Source organism: Scleropages formosus, chromosome 14 (genome assembly GCF_900964775.1).
Source record: "Scleropages formosus chromosome 14, fSclFor1.1, whole genome shotgun sequence".
Classification (NCBI taxonomy): Eukaryota; Metazoa; Chordata; class Actinopteri; order Osteoglossiformes; family Osteoglossidae; genus Scleropages; species Scleropages formosus.
Genome location: NC_041819.1, coordinates 11,011,507 through 11,034,832, shown reverse-complemented (window position 1 = coordinate 11,034,832; position 23,326 = coordinate 11,011,507). Strand labels below are relative to the sequence as shown.

General features: G+C 43.9%; 1 protein-coding gene across 4 annotated transcripts in view; it reads left to right on the top strand.

Moving 5' to 3' along the window:
• LOC108920396 (guanine nucleotide exchange factor DBS-like) overlaps positions 1 to 23,326 on the top strand; it is a 45,488-nt gene that overhangs the window by 19,027 nt on the left and 3,135 nt on the right. For 2 of the 4 annotated variants that reach the window (XM_018729127.2, XM_018729126.2), the window contains exons 2-30: positions 593 to 676; positions 2,726 to 2,840; positions 5,959 to 6,049; positions 11,812 to 11,931; positions 12,226 to 12,342; positions 12,646 to 12,795; positions 12,947 to 13,071; positions 13,209 to 13,323; positions 13,408 to 13,533; positions 13,711 to 13,902; positions 14,414 to 14,608; positions 14,710 to 14,869; positions 16,598 to 16,662; positions 16,827 to 16,903; positions 17,188 to 17,254; positions 17,480 to 17,595; positions 18,094 to 18,163; positions 18,614 to 18,706; positions 18,813 to 18,905; positions 19,128 to 19,253; positions 19,432 to 19,653; positions 19,998 to 20,090; positions 20,200 to 20,278; positions 20,564 to 20,636; positions 21,063 to 21,175; positions 21,537 to 21,629; positions 22,473 to 22,547; positions 22,815 to 22,924; positions 23,191 to 23,303. In XM_018729127.2, coding sequence (XP_018584643.1) covers positions 593 to 676; positions 2,726 to 2,840; positions 5,959 to 6,049; positions 11,812 to 11,931; positions 12,226 to 12,342; positions 12,646 to 12,795; positions 12,947 to 13,071; positions 13,209 to 13,323; positions 13,408 to 13,533; positions 13,711 to 13,902; positions 14,414 to 14,608; positions 14,710 to 14,869; positions 16,598 to 16,662; positions 16,827 to 16,903; positions 17,188 to 17,254; positions 17,480 to 17,595; positions 18,094 to 18,163; positions 18,614 to 18,706; positions 18,813 to 18,905; positions 19,128 to 19,253; positions 19,432 to 19,653; positions 19,998 to 20,090; positions 20,200 to 20,278; positions 20,564 to 20,636; positions 21,063 to 21,175; positions 21,537 to 21,629; positions 22,473 to 22,547; positions 22,815 to 22,924; positions 23,191 to 23,303 — 3,268 coding nt within the window. The remainder of the gene's footprint in view (positions 1 to 592; positions 677 to 2,725; positions 2,841 to 5,958; positions 6,050 to 11,811; positions 11,932 to 12,225; positions 12,343 to 12,645; positions 12,796 to 12,946; positions 13,072 to 13,208; positions 13,324 to 13,407; positions 13,534 to 13,710; positions 13,903 to 14,413; positions 14,609 to 14,709; positions 14,870 to 16,597; positions 16,663 to 16,826; positions 16,904 to 17,187; positions 17,255 to 17,479; positions 17,596 to 18,093; positions 18,164 to 18,613; positions 18,707 to 18,812; positions 18,906 to 19,127; positions 19,254 to 19,431; positions 19,654 to 19,997; positions 20,091 to 20,199; positions 20,279 to 20,563; positions 20,637 to 21,062; positions 21,176 to 21,536; positions 21,630 to 22,472; positions 22,548 to 22,814; positions 22,925 to 23,190; positions 23,304 to 23,326) is intronic. The other 2 variants (XM_018729128.2, XM_018729129.2) reach the window with 2 other exon arrangements.

Here is a 23,326-nt window from a genome sequence, read left to right as displayed (position 1 = left end):
AATTATAGCCAAGAACACCGCTGAGCCTGTCTTGTACCATCGATCTGTTGTGTTCTGAGACCATCCCAATGGCCGGATCGGTCACTGATACGGGACACAGCATCAGCAGTGGCACTCGTGCCAAGATGTAAGCTCAGTCAAAACTCATGAGCTACGGTCCTCTTTCAAGCTCAAGCATGTTGCAGCAGATGTCAGTCTTTGTGAAGCACAAAAGATCAACTAATATGTGTATCCAAATGTGTCTCACCGTGAACTTCCAAAAAAGCCAGATTATGCAGCATACTGATATAGCACAAAATTGCCCAGGGTGTCAGTCCATTTAATTAAGAACAAAACTGTTTTTCTCCAGCTGTGTTTGACCCTTCATTTGAAATCAGAGAGCCTGCTAATTAATTCAATGAATTTCTTTACTCTTAAGTGCTTCCGCCTTTTGTGCCTCACGTAAATTCAGACACTGAGTCATGGTAGTTACAAACCCCCTGGGTTTAATACTCAGAAGTGGGCCAGTAAAAGACCCCCCTGACAGCAGGCTTAAAGTCTGCCATGCTCCTTGTTTCGTTTCCGTGGTGACCATCTCCTCTCTATCCAACAGATGATGTCCTGCAGCAGGAGAGCAGTCCCATCCGTGCTGAGGACATTGGCCCTGACCTCAGGAAGCAGTTTGCCTTCCTTCCAGGTGAGCTCACTCTTCCACAGCATCATAACGCTGCTCCAAACCCCTGCCCCTGCCCCTTATGCTTTGACTCATCTGCATTTCATTTGTTTTAATAGAAGTTGTTGTTGTGAACAAAACTCTGATAAAACATACAGAAACCAAGAGAATAAATTAACGTAAAAAATCCAGTCCATGATATCGGCGGAGACTCTCCATTTTAGAAACGTTTATTCTCTTGCTCACCTGCCGTTGTGATTGTGGAATGAAAAGTACATACATTTGTAATGTGACATCCAAGAAGAAGCTGGTAATGAAAGTGTGGTCCTCCACCTCTGCTCCCGTTGCCCGTTTCACAAAATACCGCTTAATTCCTCTCTGTCGCTCCATCTCTGTGCGTGAAGGTCACCTCACAGAGAGCGTAGAATCCAGATTTGTTCCACACAACTCTCGTAAGCAAATTACAATTTTAAAAAGTGTAAAAGGTATAAAAAGACACAGATCCGTGACAAAGCTCATGTACGGTGTAAATGTTCATGCACCGTAACTTTGTGAGCATCCCAAGATAAGCCTTTATTCAGCCCCTACTCTAGCATTGTATGTGATTGTTTGTGTATCTTATATTTAAAAAAAAAAAATGGTAGGAGGGTATCAGGATTTGTCCATCCTGTGTTTTATGCACCTACTTGAACGATGAACATCGGTGCACCAAATGGAAGGTAACAAACTAGGTTTACTTAAGAGTCACATGTCTGCAGCCATGTCTCTTTCTCTTAATGTACTGCATAAATTGTACTTTTCCTGAGATGTGCGTCGCTTTGGACAAAAGCGTCTGCTAAATGAATAAATGTAAATGTAAATGGCAAATAGCGAAATCAATATTCTGCTCACATTGATATGGAGAGCTCGCTTCTTCCCAGGTGACTGTCTGTGAAAGGATGGGACGGAAACCGTCGTATTCTCTTTATAAATCACAGAGGCTCGACATGCCCACCGCAGCCCCTCAGACACACTGCTGCATTAACACCCCTCCCTTCACAGTTGTGCACCGTGCCTGTCACCTTGCTGCAAGGTCACAAAGACCCTTTAGGGATTCGCTGGCTCTCTGGTGCACCAGCATCCATGTGCCGTATGGCAACAAGGCGGTCCAGCGTCACGTTTCCCGCAGCAGGCCTTTATCCGGTCGAGCAGGTTGCTGCCCGGCCCCGCTCAGATGTGTCGGCTTGCGTCCAGAGTCCTTTCGCTGAGCTGCACGCCATGACTAAAATGTGTCCAGTTAAAGGATTCCAAATCATTAACCTTTTAAAATACTTCCAGAGTAAACAAGAGAGGATTACAGCCCATTGAGGGTTTAGTCATGAGATGGAAGCGACGGGAAATAGATTATGTGCCTCGCCGTGACAGTTAATACCACCTTTGCTCCAAGCTTTCTGTGCCAGTGTCTGACTGCACCCTTCATAAATCCCACGATTACAGCAGCTTATTTAAACTGCACTGAAAATTCATCACTTCCTGCTGTTTAATTGTGTCACCCTCTTGTGGTGGTGATGGTAAAATGGCTTTCTTTAAGATGCGAGCTTGGAAAACCAAGCATGTGCTCTACTTGTTTCTTTGAGTTGTACTGCAGTATGTATATATACACACACACACACACACCGTCTGAAACCACTTGTCCCAAGCGGGGTCGTGGCAAACTGGAGCCTAACCCAGCAACACAGGGCGTAAGGCTCGGGGGGGGGGGGACACACCCAGGATGGGACACCAGTCCATCTCAAGGCACCCCAAGCGGGACTCGAACCCCAGACCCACCAGAGAGCAGGACCCGGCCAAACCCACTGTGACACCACACCCCCCTCTAACTGTAGTGTATACAGCTGTTTTTTTTGTGCTGTTGTATGAGGATCTAATAATTGCTGTAAATAAGAGCGTGGAGTTTTAGTGATTTTGTGTTGACGTGTGTCTCTTTGTGGTGTGCGAATATCATAAATTCCTCGCAATGAGCTCTTCGGAATTATGTGATCATCTCTGCACGCAGTCACCATTTCTAATGCGCCACTCCTGTTGTCTCTTCAGGAGGCCGGAGCCACAGTGGCAGCCCCATCATTGTGTTCCCAGAGTTCCCAGCCTTCAGCGAGCTCTCCGAGTGCGAGTTCCACAATGTGCTGACCTACCTGACCAGCGTACCCAGGTAATGTCTTCACTGAGACCTCCAGCAGCAAACCAGGGAGAGAACTAAAATACATTGTTAGTGAGTATCTGCTGGATGGATGTTAATGCAGACTGTACAAACATTCTTGCATATTTTTACAGCTTTCATACCCGGCAGAAAATCTAACTATTGCTAAGTTTTTCTCCAATGATTTGGTGAATATTGTGCTTGTCGTTCAAATAATGATGTCATGCATCCGGTAGATGCCAGTGTGGGTTAGTTTTTATTGCCTTTGTAATTATGCTGCTTTTTGCAAGCACTGCAATGTCCACAGTCTCATGGTTAATCAGTCCTTATAAATACTAAATGGCTGAGTTCTCTGTCGTTTTCAACACATGCCTGAGGAAGGCATTTCACAGCTCTCACTGGGCTTTTACAGACCGGTGTGGCATACAGTATGATAGTCACTGAATCACGATTGAACATCTTTGGCATGTTGGATCCTTCTTTGAGCCTTGACCCTTCCATGTTAAAAAATGTTTAGTGACCTGATAATCTGCATTTAATGTGGGGGAAAGTTAGCAATATTCCATAATTTCTTGAAGAGAACACAGGTGTGCCAATATTTGAGTATGGAGACCTTCCACCACTTTTTTGGATGATGCAGAAGAGCATCACACTGACATCACAGTCATGATGGATACACTCACAGGTCCAGGGTGCCTCAGCAACATGGGTATCCGGCTCCCACATGAGATCTGTCCGTATCACAGGTCTCATTGAACTGTCCCCTCCAGCGTGCACCGTCACTCACACGGCCTCTGAAAGATCTTCACGTGACTTCCTGTGTCCTTCTGCCTTCTTCCTCCTGTTCATGCAAAGTTCATGTCAAATATGTAGAATAACAAGTTTTGCTGTCATTGCTGAAAACTGAAAGCACGTCTTATAATTCACCCAGCGATTTATCAGCTAGAGTAGGTTTCTTTCTGCAGCTGTATTTCACCATACACTTGGCTTTACTCTCTCCTGACCCATAGAAACTCGCTTACAGCATTATATGTGTTCCAAGTAACTCTGTGCAAAGAACTCTTCAAAGATATGAAGTGGCATCAGTGTCATTTTCTTAAGAGCCCAGTTATCCCGTACCATAAACACAAGCATAATGTCCTGAATAATTAGGCACGCACAGCAAGGAGCGCTGCACATACAGTAGAGCACTTGTACTCATTATGCTCACCTGTACTTCTTCTCTGAAGCTGCAGCATTTATCACAGTGATGTACTAGAACTCGCACTCACCTTAATTCTATAGGGTAAAGAGATTGATCCTTCTTTCATTTGGGTGTTTTTACACCCTATTAGACATTAATGCTCATACGAACCTCCCAGTGTCTGTTCGGCTGTCTGCCTTTCCCCAGAGAATACCGTAGTAAGAGCTGGAGTTCGGGATGAAATGATCACATTAGGGCAGAGGGAGATAGTGGACGAGCCTGGAGTATTTTTAATCTGTTCTCAATTTGGCTTATAAATTCTTACACAACAGCTCTGCTCTCGACTCCAAATGCCGAATGGAAAAGAACTCAAGGAGGACAGAAAATGACGTGGCTACGTGGAATGAAAAATTCCACAAAGAACCTTGGAAAAGTAGGCAGCTCGCGACTTCCAGGATGGGGTCCCAAAGACTCACCGAGTAAATGGCTAGAAACTCTTCAGGATATGGCAATGAATCGACAGCAGCGGCGCTTGTGTCGTCATTACCTTTCAGGGCAGGTTGCTTGAATGACTGTATGAGTTCACCCTTGTTTGTTGGCCAGACGGCACACCTTTCGTGATACATGTTTAAGTCCCACCCCCTACCCGTTTTTAATCAATTTGTGATCGCACTCACTTATGGAAGGTGTGGCAGTAAGCAGAGGTTTTTTTTATGCCTTTGTAATGCTGATGGAAGAAAGAAGAAGAAGAAAGTTGTTTAAATGCAGAAGAAGCCTTTAAATACTATGGTGAATAAACTGTATGTGAGTGCAGTGCAAGATTTAAAAAAGCCTCTCAAATGAGATCCAAAGAGCTGGAATCCTTCAGACTTGCAAAGAAGAGCCCAGGTCAGTGTGTAGAATATGTGACTTTAGCTTTTATAACATCCAGTAGTAAAGCTCTCCTACTACCAGCTACACCACTGAAGAGCAAATACCGAAAGGGCCGTTCTACCTCCTACCATCCACACGGATATCGAGGTGAACGCCTGAAGACTGGAGAAGGAGAGAGTGTCGAGCACAGCGTCCAGGGAGCAGAGCATGGGTAGAAAAAGAGCAGCGGGTGTCGGCACAGCTACCGACCGTGAAAAGCTCATTTACAGGGAAGCTCCTACACACCAGCTCTCAGTGGATCCTGACTAATAATTGATGGGAAAGACCACCCCCCCTTCCCCGCGTCGCTGCGAGCCTCTGTCGGCGCTGCCTGTCAAACCACCTCTGGTTGTTATTGGCTGGAGCACGGCAGCTGTCATGAACCCATTGGCCTGACCATTAAAAAAGGTGCAGAGCCAGCTGTTGTGTACTTAAGCGCTCCTATCACGTGGTGTGCTCTTAATGGTGGCTGCACCTTTTTTCTCGCACCTTTTCCGTTTTACACGCAGCTGGTTCTGCCTTGATGGGAGATTTTCAGTGAGTGCATTGCTTGCTGTGAGGGAATCAGCGGGATGTGTGTGTAAAGAGCCAGGTATTCAGCCTGCAGCATCCTTGTGCGCGTGTGTGTGTGTGTGTGTGTGTGTGTGTGCGTGTGAAGGCACGTTCGTAAGTGCCATCTGTTGCTGTCAGTCAAGTGTGACGGGCTGTGGAGTGCCAGATGGAGAAAGCCCTTCTTGGTGCTCACAGATAGGGTGACGCACCTGGACAGAGACATTGCCTGTCCTGCCAAGTGAGGGTCTGCGACTTCCTTGTTTCTGAGGAGCAGCATCCTGAAGGACACATGTCTGTGTGACCTTTTCTCCATCTGAACCCAGGCCTGCTTCCTTGAGCACACTGAGGCCTGGAGGGCAAACTGGAAGGACAAGAGTATCACTGTGAGGAAGCGAAAGCCACAGTGTGCAATGCGCCTCGGTCGCAGCCTCGTTGGGAAGCACTTACCCGGATCTATGATCACAGGAAACTGTTCTCTTCCAGCCTCACTGCTGCAGCGGTTGGCTTCGTCCTGGTCATCGACCGCCGACTGGACAAATGGACATCTGTGAAGGGGACCCTGCTGCGGATTGCGGTGAGCACACAGTTCATTGAGAAGAAGAGGAGAGAGCAATGCTACTCTCTGTCTTCTGGTGTTAAACTATAGAGAGTTAGACTTTCGCTGAGAAGTAGTGTAAAGTTTGACATCGGTGTAAGTAGACACTCGTGTGTAACGCTGTCAGATCCACGTGAGAAAGTCACTCGAAATCGGGTGGAAATAGGGATGTCGATGGACAACGATCGAATTCCAGGGCACTCAATAGGATTCGTAAAAAGGGTGAACTAAAACAAACACCCTTCTGCTTTTAGTTATTTAACTTTACAATAAGAAAACCAAATCGTCAAATTGGTAAGACTTCAATGCAGACACGCCTCGACTTTGCAAATAGACAGTTCTTCAACCCCTTACGTAAGTCAAAAGTAAACATGTCAGATTCCCCTCATCCCCCACCATTCAGCATCATCACGTGCTCCTTTATACGTGCAGCATCCTTCGCTATCCTATTTATAGTCGATACGGCTAAACCTGGTTCCTGTGCTATAGACAAAAATCTTTGTCCACCTTCATGCTTTCTTATTATGTTTAATTTCATCTCCAAATCGATTGCTGTACGCTTGCGAGACGGTTCTCGTTTTTCTTTAAGCGCATCTTTACCACCAGGCATTGTAAATAATGAAAAAAATATGAGGAAAAAAAGGACAACGCTACTGAGAAGAGGACATGGGGCACGGCGGCGCGGCGGATTTGGCCAAGGCCTGCTCTCTGGTGGGTCTGGGGTTCGAGTCCTGCTTGGGCTGCCTTGTAACGGACTGGCATCCTGTGCTGGGTGTGTCCCCTCCTCCTCCAGCCTTGAGCTCTGGCTTGCCGTGACCCCGCTTGAGACAAGTGGCTTCAGCAAACGTGTGTGTACTGAGAAGAGATGGGTTCATGGCTCAAAACATTTGAGAACCGGGAAGATACAACTTCCTGCCATGTCTGGCTACTTCGACTTGTGCTTAACAGATTTCAGATGTTTTGCGTAAGCGCTGTCCGTAAGTAACGTGTATGCCGGGAATTTTTTACGTAAATCAAGATTTACATAAGCAGAGGGGTGTCTGCATATTACTGCTTACTGTAATCAGTTTGCGTGATAAATGTCTGCACAGGGTTGATAGAAGCTGAAGCTCATTCTTGTTGGAATTTATTCTTCTGTGTACTTTTCCAAAAAGGCGGCAATCTGCCCACTTGTACTTAGCACGCTGAGCATGACAATCGATTGTTCTCTGTTGATTTTCTGATCGCCGAGTCTTGCCATACAGAAAGGCATTCTGGGAACTGCTATCACAGCATTCTAACTGAAAACACCAAGGGATTTTTGATCGGCATCAAATGTTCCCCGCCGCCTGAATACTTGAAGGAAACAGTGCATTTCTTTCCTCTGAACGGCTACATCCAGAAGGATGTCGCAGCCAAGGTGCGGTGCTGTGTCTCATAACCAACCTGAGCTACATGGACTATTTCATTTCAGACAACGTTATTAATTTAATTTCCCTGTTTGTCCTTGGGTGAGGAATGACTGGCACTGAGACTGTTGTTCTGTCTGCCCAGATCTGGTTGGTCTGAGGGACAGTCTCATATCTACCCCCATATCTTGTTCTCTCTCCATCCTTGTCTCTCTTTCATGCTCCTCCTTCATCTCCCACCGTGTCTTTCCATCTACTCCATTGCTGCCTATTGTGTCATTCTCTACCCCCGTCTGCTTTAAGTCTCTTTTCCTTTTTTCAGTCTGGGGGGATTCAGTCTAGGCGGCTTTTTTCAGTGGGTAGAGGCAGCGAATTACAAAACAGCATTGGAAAACTGGCTATTATAAGAAATAATAAATAGGCAAGTACTGCAAGATTAGCTGCACACATTTTTAATATAAGTGTCAGAATCAGTACATGTTCCAGGAAGACAGAGGAAGAAGATGCACCTCTAGAGGCAAATTATAAACTTGTTTTTCAAGGCCAACTTTTATTTGCTCTGTTATCTTCAGCTCTAATGAACTGGTGTTTTTCTCCGGAATAATTTCAGTAAGGAATATTTTGACGATGCAAACCCTCAAACTGTCCTTACTATAATGTTGAAAATTCTGCTGTATATTAATTTTAACTGAGCACTTTGTTTCTGTTGTATGTTACTAAATTTAATTCTCTCCCGATCCATCAGAAAAAGAAAGCTGTTGTGTTGGGAGCTTTCAGTACCATCGTCCGCTGGACAGCTCCATTTCGGTCACCAGAGAATTGTAGATTCAATCCAATTAACTAATTTAATCTAATTGTGTAGTTCCATTGGGACTTTACTAATTTCACTTAGTTTACATCTCTCTTTCTGGTACTCAAGTCAGTCCCAAGGCAGCCTGGTTTTCCATCCGTTAACTGCCTCTATCTTTCGCGATGCTTGAATATATGATCGGAAAAGCTGTGTATGTTCTTATTATTAATCCATTTCCTATTTCAAATTCTGAGAGATGCATTTTGTTGGTTGATAAGAATAAAATAATGGCCTTTTTGAAATGCATCTCAGATATAAAAGAAATATTGTGATGCTAAAAAAAACTGATGAAATAATGCATGCAAATGTAGAAAGAACCTGGGATTTTCTTGGAAAAAATGTAGTCTTTGTGGAAGAAATTTTCTTTCTACCCCCAGAACCGATCAACTGCAGGAGCGCCGTACAAAACACTCAGACACGTAGAGACTTTTCACGAGAACATCGGCCGATGGGACGGCCCCAGACAGCTGGGTGTCTCCCCGACTGGTTTTCATTGCCTCCTTTTATTTTCAAGTTCATGCATAGGTCATCATAAAGTGTGGCAACACCTTCGAAACTTCCCTTGCATCCGACACAAAAGAAATCTGCTCTGAAAAATTTGTCCACGTTTACAAAATTTCTTTCCGTCTCATTTCCCTACCAACATTTTCCGTTGCGTTAGACATAACATGAGGCCAAGGCACAACATACATTTTCTGAATGTATTAACTAGAACATAGTAATCCCTTGAACATATTACCTACTTGAACATATTTTCATACCACACTTGAACAAACAATTTTTCACACAACATCTTCTTCTGAGATTCATACAGCATTTGTTTGGCATGAAAATGAAAGAATTGTATGTATGTGTATGTTTATGTTTGCTTTTGTGTGCCACTGTCTTGTGATACTCTCGGTACCTACCCTGGTTCTGGTGGCACAGACCCTCTTACCTCATCCGAGCTACGGGGGCTGGACGAGAGCTTTCATAATGACCAATCTGGTGCTGATGATTTATTATTTATTCTTTGCTGAAATCTTCAGAAACCGTTAAGGGCAAGAAAAAAGCTGCAGCAAGAGGCCTTAGTGTTTCATTAACAAACTGCTCTTTCAGTTATTCAGCTGCAGCTTGAAGTAGAAGTACAGAGATGAAAAGGGCCTCAAGAGGCCTGTGTGCTGCAATGTCTGTGTGTGTGTGACTTTGCATGGGAGTGTGTGTAGGCCACCAGCTGAGGGGAGCAAGAGACATGTGCTGCAGATGCTGCATCACACTTACCAGCTCAGTCAGTTGTACTGAGCTGTCGACCAGGAGACACAAGCAGTGGTGCAACATGTGAAGACAGCTTCTGCAAACATGCTAAGAAACCTCAAGTCACACAACAACTGTAACCAAATTACCTGCAATACATTTTCCAAGGCTTTTCAAACATATTTACATTTATTTATTTAGCAGACCCTTTTCTCCAACTTCCAACAAACTATGTAGTGTTATGAGCCCACACACCTTATTCACCGCAGTGACTTACACTGCTAGATACGCTACTTACACTGGGTCACTCATCCATACATCAGTGGAACACATCACACACTCTCTGTCACTCACACACTGTGGGGGAACCTCAACAGCATGTCTTCGGACCATGGGAGGAAACCGATGCAGACACGGGGGGAACATGCAAACTCCACACAGACTGAGCAGGGATCGAACCCAGATCTTCTCACACCATCCAGGTGCTGTGAGACAGCAGCGCTACTCACTGTGCCACCTTGCTGCCCGTCTTTGTAACTGCTCAGCCAAAACTGTGAAAAAAATCAACCACTGAAGAAAGAGCCAGGTTGTGATCCACTCAGTGGACAACATTTATTACATAAATGAAATTCTCGATTCAGGTCCTACTGTTATTTCTGCAGGTTCTAAGCAGTTTGTGGTAGAACATGGTAACGCAATGGGTAATGCTGATGCTCCTGAGCTACTCCATAGGTGTAGTGTTGGAACCAAGCTCACAGAATACAAAGTTTGTGTGCCCTCACCATGTTTCTACTCCATAGATGTGCATGAAAGAAGGCAATGGCAAATCGCTTCTGTTTCCTCCCTTGCCTAACAGAGAAAAAGAAAGAGGTGAAAGAGGAGAAGACAGACAAAGAGAAAGCGACTGATATAGAGTGGGAGATGTCCAAACATGAGAAGCAAAGGCAGACTGTAACAATTTTTTTTTTTTTTTTTAAACAGCAATGTGCACGCTTAGAGAACTTGTCAGCAACCAGCTATGCCTACAGGTGTCACACAGGGATACCACCTCCTCACTCTGAACAATTTTAAATAAACTATTTATCCAGCAATGAATTAATTTCCACGACATTACAGTATTTACATTATATTTGTCAATTTAGCCGATATTTTTCCAAAGGAAAATGCTGTTGAATGTGTACAAAAGTGTATGCCATGCACACATGCACAAAGCTTAACACATTTTAAGCCATTTAACACATTTTTCAGCAATCGTTCAGTTGATGAAATTCAACAAATTACCTGGACAATATCATTCCTTTCTGATTTTTTTTTTTTTTTTTTTTTTTTGGTGAACAGATGACGCACGTAACATTTCGCCATCATTAGATATAATAGTTCTTTAAAGAAAAGGGAGAGAAATGGGCAGAATTTTCCTTCCCTATGCAGCAGGTAAAATCCCATCTGCTCACTGAAAGGAAATGCACTCACCGAACCATGAGGATATGCAAATTTACATATTAATTAATTAGTCTGCAGGCCATTTCATTTTTAACTGTCTGTGAGAAAGAATGAAAACAAAAGTGTTCTGATTTCCAGAAGAAATCTTTCTGGGTTACTTTAGGCTGAGGCTCAGCTGCTGGTTAGTTTTCACTTTTTCTGTCATGTGTAACTGAGACTCAGACATGACACCTTCATAGAATTCCAGGAAAATACTCCAAAGTGAGTCTGTGAAGGAATGATCTGTGTGGAACGTGAGATGATACGTAGTCAGTATTTGACAAGGAGCACATCTTTGTACCCCCCTTTCACTGAGCTCTGTGTTCCTCGGTGGTTCCTCCACTGGCTGGCCTTGACCCATAGCGCTCCTCACTCACTGCAGCCCTTGCACATCAATGTCCATAGACACCCCCACGATAAATAGTTTTCTCGTGCCTTCTGTGTCCCAGAAATGTCCCTTTTAAACTCACTTTGGTTATACAGTAAGAGCAGGTGCTCAATATATTATAGATAATATATTGAATAAATGATGAGCTGTGTGGTCATTTAACAATCCACAAGTTAAAGACAGGTGTTGCTCTTACCCTTAAGTAATGAGCAGGGTTTCTTTGACAAAAGGAAAAAATCAAGAGATTTTGACAACCATTCAGGGCCCACTTCTGTTTTTTTCTTTTTTTTTTTTTTTTTTTTGCTGTGAATTCTTTATTCTCACCGGCTAATCTTCTTGTCCTTAGAATTGGCTGCTAATTCAGAAGCAGTCATCTCATTTGCGGTCTTTGTTTGGTCCTCAGACCTCATTCCCAGGGAATCTACAGCTGGTACTGGTGCTGCGCCCCACAAGTTTGTTCCACCGCACCTTTTCGGATATTTATTTCAAGCTCAACAAGGATGACTTCAAGATGAAGGTTCCGGTAAGCTGTCCTCATGTCGGAGTCTTCACAACTCGGGGGCTTCATAAAATGAAAGTCTTAAACTTTATGTGTAATGTGAACATTTTTACATGAACATTTAATATTGCGTGATGTTTTTAAGTTGTGCTTTTTTTATCTGTAGATGTGCAATAGTGTGATATAGCTCGGAGGTACGTACATTGTATCATTAGATAAAGAAAATGAAGGATTTGTAGGCTGCAGCAGTGGGGTCAGGACAGAGAGGGGTGTTCTGAAGATGCATCATGTGTCACGTATCCCTGTCACCTGTTGTAGGTGATCATGCTGAGCTCGGTCACTGAGCTCCACAGCTACATCAACCGGACCCAGTTGACACAGGAGCTGGGCGGAACCCAGGAGTACTGTCATGAGAAGTGGATATCGCACCGAACTGTAAGTGATACCTGACCCTGTGACAGTGAGACAGACAAACTCAGTACGCACGTATATTTTAGGGGTTTAATGAAAACTGTCTTCTCATCAAGTAAATTAAAGTTCAATATGCTAAATTGTACTGCACAAAAATATAAATGCCATGACTGGAATTATTTCCACTGGTTTAATACACCAGTGAAATGCTTTCTGTGGTACGGATTGTTTGTGAAGGTCTTCTTCCAGAGTACACACCTATGTGATAGTGGAAATGTTTTAAAAAAAAAAACTGGCATAGGTCTAACCCTGTCCCTGTTGCCGCAGGCCATTGAGGGCTTTGCTCTGATGGTTAAAAAGACTGCCCAGGCGCTGCAGTCCTTTGGGACAGAACTGGCGGAAACTGAGCTTCCTAATGACATCCAGGCCACCAACAGCCTCCTGGAAAGCCACACAGAGAAGAAAGACAGAATGAAGGCAGGTTATGGGGACACGCTTAGGTGTTTCACCAAAGATTTACCCAAGTATTAATTAGGCATAATTGGTTACAATACTTTTGAGAAGTAAAATAAAGTGGTCCAGAGATTTCTTTTATATGGCTTGTATTTCTGAATCTGTCTCTGCATAGGAGGATCTCATGGATGCCCTGAGCCAGGGGAACACACTGCTGGAGAGCATCAATGAGCCACTGGTGAGGGACCCAGATTACAGAATGAACCAGGATGAGCTGGAGAACCTGTCCACAGTGCAGAGGTAAGGGGCCTCTGACAATTCTGGTTCTGACTTTGCCTCTTATTAGTCGTTTTTCATAGACTGTGTACATTTTAGTTGACTCACTTGGACCACCTTCAGTGTGAACTTGCTTTCCCTCAAACTTTCTTCCTCTGCAGACTGCTTTCGCAGCTAGATGAGACAGAGGCGGCATTTGACGAGTTCTGGGGACGCCATCAGACCAGGCTGGAAGAGTGTCTGCAGCTTCGACATTTCGAACACAGCTTCCGGGAGGTGGGTGTGAAGTAGGGGCGCTGGCCAGGTAACACACCCAGCTGAAGAGGTACATGCTAACTGCACCTGTTGCTGTGTGAACAGGTTCGTGCCCAACTTGACCAGCTGGCAGAGCACCTAAAGTCGCCTTCTCTCTCAGAGGCTGGGCTCAGCCCAGCCCATTTGGAGCACGCTCTGAGGGACCTCAGGAGCCTTGAGGAGAGAGCAAATGTAAGAGTTGTAATCTGCTTTGTATTCGTATACAGCATAATTGGCAAACACACAATATTACTTTCACAGTGCACAGTTCAGACCACACACTGTTATATCATTGAATTCCTATTGCTTCTGTACATAAAACAATAAACACACCCTGCTACCGCCAAATCAGTATATCTGTGTGTACAGGAGGTTCTGGAGCAATCCCAGGCATTGGCCTTTGAGGGTGACCAGCTTGTCCAGAACTCCCACTACGCTGTGGACTCAATTCTACCCAAGTGCCATGAGCTGCGTGCCACCAGCGAGGAGCTCAACACCAACCTGAAAGCCAAAAAGGCCCACCTGCTGAAGGCCATGGAGCTACACCAGAGCCTGGAGAAGGTGACCCAAGCCCTTCTCAGACGCCATGCATTGCACTCACACTGCTCACATGCTTTTGATGGGTGCACTATACACAAAGAGTTGGAAGACCACATTTTCTCTGGTGTTTTAAACTGAACAAACAAGAGGACTGGGGGTCATTATAGCTACTGACACTATTGTGCAGCCATCTGGAGATGCACTATGAAATTTTTCTGCAAAACTCAAAACGTATTTTGTAACAGTGAGTTAGGAGTATTAATATTGCAGCTGTTGAGGATGTATTCCTTGTTCACACAAGAAGAAATATTTAGTTTAGCATGGAAATATCTAGCATGGAAATTCTTTGAGTTCATTATTTCCAGTTTGCATTTGAATTTGCACAATGTGTTTGTTTCATTTCTCAGCATTATTTGTGCTATGATGTAATGTAATAATTTAGCTTTCATTTAGTTTTTCCATCAGTTGATCTCTAAGCACATTCTGCTCTTTCCCTCTGAAATGATTAACTGTGTTGCTGTTTTATGTCAAGGTTGCCAAGTGGTGCGAGGATGGCATCTACCTACTGGCTTCCCAACCTGTGGACAAATGCCAGTCTCAGGATGGAGCAGAGTCTGCACTGCAAGAGATAGAGCACTACCTTAGCACAGCTGGACACCACAATACACTCCTAGACATCAATGCCATTTTGAGGAATTATGACTCTGTGCTCAGTCCTGAATTTAAGGTAAAGCTTCCACTGAAAGAAATTGCAGAAAGGCAAATAAAACAGCTAGCCCTTTGTCTGACTGCTGTTCTCTTCTGGTGTTTCCTTAATGGTCCTGGTAGGAGCATGTGGAGAGGGTGTTTCACAAACAGGTGTCCATGGAGGAGATGTTTGAGAAGCGCCGCGTCAGTCTCAAGAAGCTGGCAGCAAAGCAGACGCGCCCTGTTCAGCCTGTCGCCCCAAGGCCCGAGGCCTTCATCAAGTCACCGTTGTCCTCTCCTGGTGAGCCCCACAAGAATGAGCTTCACTACCTCACCTCACCACCTGCTATTAAGCATTGCTCTCACTCTTAGTATTACAGCCTTGTCTCCATCTGTTGGTAGATTTATGAAAAATGCTGCGGTACATATTGATTCAACTAATAATCCATGAACTGTGGACAATTGCTTACAAATTTAGCAAATTAACTGGGACAGAGAGTTGGTACTTTGCCCAAAAAGTTTATAACTTGAGTGACACAGAGCAGAAGAGGGGCTTGTTAACAATTTCATGTCTGCCATGAGCATTAATGAAAATAATCATCAGAGGTCTGACTGCAAATCGCCTGCCAGAAGGCAACATAGCTGTTGTTAGTAAAGCAATTGTAGAGGTTCTAAAAGCCAAACAAGAAGCCTGCAGAGCTGTGGACACTTGATCAGCTATTTACTGTGGTTGCCTCGCAGTCCCCAACAGGCCTTGTTTGCTTGCTGGTTTCCAGAGTTCTTATCACAGTGTGGTTCTGTTCCAGTCCTAAGTTTGTGCCTTGACTGTGCTTGTCCATGGTACGCCTGTCCTGGTTCTGTGTCTCAGCCCTGTTTTGGTGTGCTTGTCCATTTCTATTCATGGTCTTTGTTTAAAATGTGCTGTTCTTCACTTTGCTCTGTTTCTCCTGCACTCTGATTCCCAACTTATTCTGTGCATTCGTACTTTCATTCTGCACGTGAGTTTAACACCTATATGTCCATATTGGGATGTTATAGTAATACATGTTGATGTGACAATCAGTTCCATGCTAATGTTTCTGTTTATTCATTTAGCTGATGCTTTTGTCTAAAGCAATATACAGCTCATGAATGTGCAATTCTCAAAGTGGGGATGGTTTATCTAATGCCACTGTTTAATCACCATCCATCACACAGGTAAATGCACATAGAATTGGTAAAGAGCACAATTTTTTAAACAGATTAGACAGATCACTCTATCTGTTGGTAAAATACTTTTATTGACTCTTAATTATCCATCGATTTGGAGAAAAGTGTTTGTTAAATAAAAGTGTAAATGTCAGCAACCCATTGCCACAGCAGACGAATTCCTTTATCAGGTAAGCAGGTAAACAGCTGGGAGGGAGGCAACAGTGGGTTTTTTCGGATGTAGACAGAATGGCATAGGAGGCTGTCTCTCTTCCATTTAGCAGATCTTTGACAGCCCCTCCTGTGCTGAGCTGGGTCAACTCGCGTGCAACTGGGTCCTGGAGACTGGGACTAAACCAGACTATTTGTGCTTTTTGTTGAAGGGATTTAATCTCACAGAAGTTCTTACAATATGGCTTAAATATGAAAGCCCAGTTAAGAACCTTTGCCAGAGTTAGAATAAGGTGTTGGGGCTCACCTGAAGTTCCTCAATCCTTCCTCTTACCCCACACAAAATGCAAAATTCATTTGAAAACCAGTACAAGCACAATAAGAAATGAAAGCATAATTTCAAAGATTTTTCAGAGATGAAAGTTGTTTGTTAATAGTCCTTTGGTGTGTGACTTAATTTGGAATGACAGCAATCTGTTTTATGGAAAAACAAATACTAAATATCCCTCAGAAATGTTCCTATAAGCAAAATGTTTGTCACTTGAAAGTTTGTAAGTCGGAGAAGAGCTGTACCGTGTATCTTATTTTATTGTTCTCTACAGCTTTATTGCACATGTTCTGATCATAACGGGAAGAGTATCTTTCAGTGCTTGTCCACACTCTCTTTCAGTCCGGCTAGGACATGAGAAAAGCAGAACTGATGCAAACCCACTGAATGAAGGCAGCTGCTCAAAGGCAAGGGCTGATTTCCCTACTTGAGCTTTGTCATTGCTGTGGTCACCTCCCTTCATCACCAATGAACAGTGTTGCAGGGTGATGCATGTGTCTTTAAGGTATCTGGAGTGTGTTTGTTGGTCTGCATTTAGTCTCAGTGGCTCCTGCTCCCTGTTAATCCCCAGGTGGAGGTCACCCTACGTGGCTCTGGCAAACAGGCCTCTCTGTCAGATGAAGAGGAGAATCTGGCCATACTGCGGCGGTGAGGCTCAGCATGTTCGAGGCTCAAGCATCCTAGTGTCAAAACATTATACTAACAGTTGGAAGGGATAGGAAAATCCACCCTTTAGCCATACTGAAAGCCACAGTACATGGCACAGCTACTGACACAATGACTGTATGAATTTAATGTGTGACAGCTGTGTAAAAAAGTAAAAGCAAGTAAAAAGTGAGTAGAAAGTGAGTAGAAAGGTAAAAGTGGTGAGTAATGCAGGAAACAGGAGTTATGGACGCAAGAAGCTATAGGTAAATTTTTGCTGTCTGTAGACACGTGATGAATGAACTGCTGGAGACAGAAAGAGCGTATGTAGAGGAATTACTCTGTGTGCTCCAGGTGAGTAGAACGTCTTTATCTCTCAGTATCCCACGCCCTTTATCTCAGATTCATGAAGCCATCTGTGAAATCAAGTTCCCTCAGCTCTTAGTCATTATTTCTGGTTTTTGACAATTATCCCGCAAAGTTTCCCCTCTTTCTTCATGAACTGCTGGATATATCAGTATTCAGTAGATTGTTCAGAACACATCTCACCCATCCTAAATGACATGTGCCACGTTTCAGGGCTATGCTGCAGAGATGGACAACCCCACCATGACACACCTCATTCCCAGCGTGCTGCTGCACAAGAAGGAGGTCCTCTTTGGGAACATGTCTGAGATATATCACTTCCACAAGCGGTAATTCATGCCACTGATGTTGCTGTGGCATTGATTACAGATAGAAATGTTCTGCTTGAGCTTCTGTTAGAGTTTAGTGTCACACCTTTTTCGTTCGATGAAACAAAATTCATCGTCCAAAAAAATCTTTGCAAGGCTTTTGGGATTGCTCCAGTTAAAGGAAAAGTTAAAGGAAAAGTACCCAGCTGAAATCATAAACGCCAAAATGAGAAGAGATGAGGAAGCTGCCATTGAGGACTTTGTGCTTTCAAAATTGAGGATGTTTCTGATGTGATCTTAGCACCAGTAGGTTGACGAAATATGTGGGACAACGTACTGAACGTGTTACTAGTACTTTGTCGGTTGTACCTTACTGAGATCTATGATGGTGTAAAAAAATCAGAAAGATGCCTCCAGTTCAAAATACTTTGCATTACTGTTGTTTCATCCAGAGGTTCCAAGTTACAGTTAAGAGGCCTGTTTTTGTCTCTCACTCACTTCCTCTGTTTTCTCTCTCAGGACTTTTCTCAGAGAGTTGGAGACATACACAGAATGTCCTGAGCTGGTGGGCTGTTGTTTTCTTCAAAGGGTGGGTCTTCAGCTTGGCTTGAAGCTGATGAAGTACAAGGATTTTAGTGACAAGAACAATATACATATTGAAATGTACATTTAAATTTATTTACTTAGCAGACACTTTTCTCCAAAGCAGCTTCCAATGAACTCTATGTGGAGTTATCACACCACACACCTTATTCACCACGGTGACTTACACTGCTAGATACACTGCTTACAATGGGTCACTCATCCATACATCAGTGGAACACACTCTCTCTGTCACTCTCACACTACGGGGGGACCTTAACACCATGTCTTTGGACTGTGAGAGGAAACCGGAGCACCCAGAGGAAACCCATGCAGACATGGGGAGGACATGCAAACTCCCAAACTTCACAAATTATGAGAGGAGACACTGTGCAACTGAGTATGGATGGCACTGTTCACAATCTGCAAAGGAACTGAGAGTTTTCTTCTCTCTCAGATGACCGACCTACAGATCTACGAAAAGTACTGTCAGAACAAACCTCGATCAGAAAGTTTGTGGAGACAGTGCTCTGACTGCGCCTTCTTCCAGGTATTCCGCATTTACCTTCTTCTTCCTGGCAGATCCTCTCTTTCCTACACCTGTGTCTGCTGATCTTCTTGCTTAACTCTCCGTACCTTTTATATGGTTGAAACAGGAGTGTCAGAAAAAGCTAGAACATAAACTGGGGCTGGATTCCTATCTCCTGAAACCTGTGCAGAGGATAACAAAATACCAGCTCTTACTGAGAGTAAGTTCTCTGTCTGTCCCATGGATTAACTTGAAGTAGTGAATCCCCAACGCATAGTTTGTGTGTATCGAATTGCTCTACTTATTGTAATGCCGTGTTCTATGCTGTGTGAGATTTTAGTTATACTGCTGAACACATCGCTGGCACCTCAACTATATAATGAAGAGAATAATATAATAGCCTCCTATGGTCTTCATTTGTGATTATGCCTGTGTTTGCTAGGAGATGCTGAAATACAGTAGGGGTTGTGAGGGAGAAGAGGACCTGCAGGAGGCACTCGCAGCCATCCTAGGTATTCTGAAGGCTGTCAATGACTCCATGCACCTGATCGCTATCACAGGATATGAGGTGAGAGGCTATCGTGCGCACTGCTCATAACGTGTACTCCTTTACGTCCGAGGATACGTCTCTTAGATGTAAAGTCAAGTTTTTATCGACAAGTCTACTCTAAGTATTTTCCACGTACGGCAGGGAGATGAAAGGTGACCAGTGCAGACTCTAACCGTCAAACTCCGCTCCCTGAAAGGGTAACCTGAGCGACCTGGGCAGGCTGCTGATGCAAGGCTCATTCAGTGTGTGGACTGAGCACAAGAAGGGCCACGCCAAGGTGAAGGACCTGGCCCGCTTCAAGCCCATGCAGAGACACCTCTTCCTGCATGAGAAGGCCCTGCTCTTCTGCAAGAGGAGGGAGGAGAACGGGGAGGGCTACGAGAAGGCCCCTTCCTACAGCTTCAAGCACTCCCTCAGCGTGAGTGCGAGGTGCTAGACTAGGACTCAGACAGGAAGGGCGAAGGAGAAACAGATTAGGTGCTAGACTCACAAATATATGTTTACAAGCACCACTGTTTTTCCTCATGTTTTTAGTCACTGAGGGCTTAGTCATGATTCACTCCAGGACACATGGTGGCCTGCAGGTAACATGGCGAATCACAGACACAGACTGGCAGCCTAAAGAATAGCGGTCCAAAACCGACACAGGGTACTTAACCCAGTTTGAATCGGTACGTTCCGTTAGCTGAATAAATAGTGAAAACTGAATTTTCTCTTGTTCTTCTCAATGGCTCAGTCCCTCCTATCTGCTTTGTCTTACAGATGAGTGCTGTGGGCATCACAGAAAATGCAAAAGGAGACAACAAGAAGTTTGAGATCTGGTGCAACTCTCGAGAGGAGGTCTACATCGTTCAGGTAGAGGAGGCGAGCCAACGGATTGTAATAGTCAGAACTTCAGAAAAGGTTTACAGCGAGTTCGGTCAAAAAATATGTACGTTCTGAAAAAAATGCGTTCCATTTTCAGGCCCCAACGGCTGACGTTAAAACAGCATGGGTGAATGAAATCCGTAAGGTACTAACCAGGCAGCTGAAAGCTTGCAGGGGTACGAGCTGAATTTTCATTCACTGTAGTGCTCCATGGGAGAAGGACCGGGTTTTTGTTCAGTAATTGCTGTGGAATGAAATAAGCACAATGTCAGATAAATAAGTTCTTTAATAACCAACTTTGACTATAAAGGGAATGGCTGTTAATTATGTTTATTTCCCTGTTGTCTTTAGGTATTTATTTTAAATAAATATTACATGTCTCTTTTGGATCATTTTTAAATGTGCATTTTTCATCGGAATATCGTTTGTATTCATAAAACTTTTTCTAATCTGCATTCCAGAGGCCAGCCAGCAAAGGCTTTCAGACCAGATGCTTCAGTTCTCTGTGATAAACCCTGCACCTGTTAGCGTCAGGTGAGACAAGACTGTTCTCGTCTACGAGGATTTCCACAGAGACACGTTACCCATTGCAATAATGGGTGCCTGTGCCTGCGATCTCCATATCTTTATTTTTCTTGTGTCTTTTATTTTGACTGTTTGCTGTTTGGGCAGCACACGGCGCAGCAACTGTGCATCAAACAAGCATTTATTAGAAATTGGTGAATAAGATGTATGAATTTTGAGGAGGTCCCACACACTAGTGGTCACATAGTGTTTCTGTCATCCGAAACATACTGAGCGACTTGATGGCATTTTACATTTACATTTATTCATTTGGCAGAACTTTTCTCCAAAGTAACACACATCTGAGAGGAAATACAACGGGAAATGACAATTTTCGCTTTAGGACTTTATCTGGTAGAACTGGATGGATGTCACAGAAGTTTTTTCCCCTCACAGCCCATTAAAAAATTGTCAGAAGAACACAAAGAAGGGAGAGGAAAGGAGGGCTGAGCCTAGCAGCCCAGATCCCAACCCCTCGAACTCCCCAACCAGCACAGACAAGGGCAGAGGTGAGAAGCCAGAACAGAACTGCAAACATGAGACGACTGCATATTAATTTATCTAATAAAATACTGTTTTTTGTAGTTCTGCTGTAATTGAGAGAAAAGTGAAAGGGACTGTGACCTTCTGCTTTTCCTGCAACATCACCAAGTCTCCCAGCTCATGTTTCAATCTGTGCTCTGAATCTGAGCCTTGGCAGTCTTTCTATTTGATGCATGATCTCCTTTTGCTTTTCTCCTAATTTTCCACGGCTGGAAGGACTAATCTGTTCCCTTTGCTCTTTCTCTTGTCTGACCACCTTCCTCTGTCCTTTTCTTTTTCACAAACGCCCCCAATCCTTCCCACTGTTCACGATGTGTGCTGATCTAGATGAGACCGTCACAAGCCCCACCAATGACAGGGCCGCTGTGGCTAAAAAACGCTTTACTTTGCAGGGCTTTAGCAACCTGAAGAGTCAGAAAGGTAAAACATGGCCTTAAGTGATGCTACATTTTCACTGCTTTTTTCATTGCACCACTTATGTCAGCTCTTCATACTGCCTGCAAATGTAACACCCTTTCTTATTACGGTACAAGCTGTATATATAACGAAGGAAACCAATAAAATGTGTTAGAAGTAAAATTCTCTTCACTCTTTACACCACGTTTTGATTTAGTTTACTCAAAATATGGTGTTTGACAGAGACAAGTTATGCCAGTTATTTTTCCAGTGAAATGAATGCCAGATAAAAAAAATTATTTTACCATAGCATCTAAACTTTTACCATAATTTACCAGCATTATGGTAACGGCTGTTATATTGCTGTGGTAGCCTCATTTGTAAAAAACGATTTAGGTCCCAAGTCCCACTTCTTTGTTAAGATATAAAATATAACGTGCTTCCTTTGACAGAGATCGAACATCCTGATGTTAAAAGCCTCACATTACCCATGGTGCTCCTCTCTTTTTCAGGTATCATGTAGATACAGCAGCTATAGTGTAGCTCATATCTTATTAAAAGAACTGACCCATTAATGCCTCATGATATTTGCTTGATCAACATTCCCATATCTTAAAGTATGGTGCGTGACTCTAATCTCTTCAGGTGAGGGTCCCATGTTGCACCAAGTTCCTTGCCTAGTTTCAGGTGGATGCATGAGCTCTACTCTGATATCCACTTCCTCATGTAACATGACAAACACAGTAATACTCATCTCCAACAGTGACAATGCTCACATGGCATCCTGTGTTTTTAAGACTCATTTACCTGCTTCTTTTCTTCTTGATCTGATTTCTTCCTGTCTCTCTTGTCTCACGCGACTGCCAGGATCTCCTACTAGCCCAGGCAACAAACACAAACGCCATGAAATTAAAAGTGACCCTACTCCATTTGGCTTCAGAGGTATTCTATTCCATAGCCCCCACTACTTTCACACTCCGCCAGAAATGCCCACACCTCTGATTTTTCACATTTGTCATTGTGCTTGAAGAAGATATACATCATGAGGTCTCGCGTGCTGCACTACACCGTTGATCAGACTCAAGATACTAAAACGATAGCAGTAGCTGTGTGTTGGATATGTGATTCAAAGCCCTTAGTACTATAATCTCCTCACCACAGAACATGGCATTGAGAAACCACAAACCCTCTTCTCCTTCCATCCACCAGGGTGGCCCAAGCCCTCGCTCTCAACAGAACCCTCAGAGGAGAATGATGACTACTCAAGTACCGAGGACCCCCTGAACTCTGACCCCGAGGATGAAGGAGGAAAGAAACTTGTGAGCTGGAATGTCTAGTCTCCATCTGTCCTTCTGCATTCTTTGTGCTTGCTTTCATTTTTTAATTTGGGAAATAAAAGAAATTTCAACGCATGAAACGTGCACTTTTTCAGCTCTTACCTGAACCGTTAGAAGAGGCCAAGCGTGCACTTTTTCTTGTCCCTGAAGTTTTTTTTCTACATCTCTCAGAAGATATTTACTGTGTACCATCTTTTGTTCAGTCCGTCACCATGTGCTCTAACCAGTCTCCTCCACGTTGTCCCCAGTCTCGAGGCAAGTACACTGTGGTGGCTGACTGTGACAGGGGACAGCCCCAAGATCTGTTCGTGAAGATCGGGGACATGGTGCAGCTGATCAAGGAGGGAACTGATGGACAATGGTGAGCAAACTTCTGCTGTCATT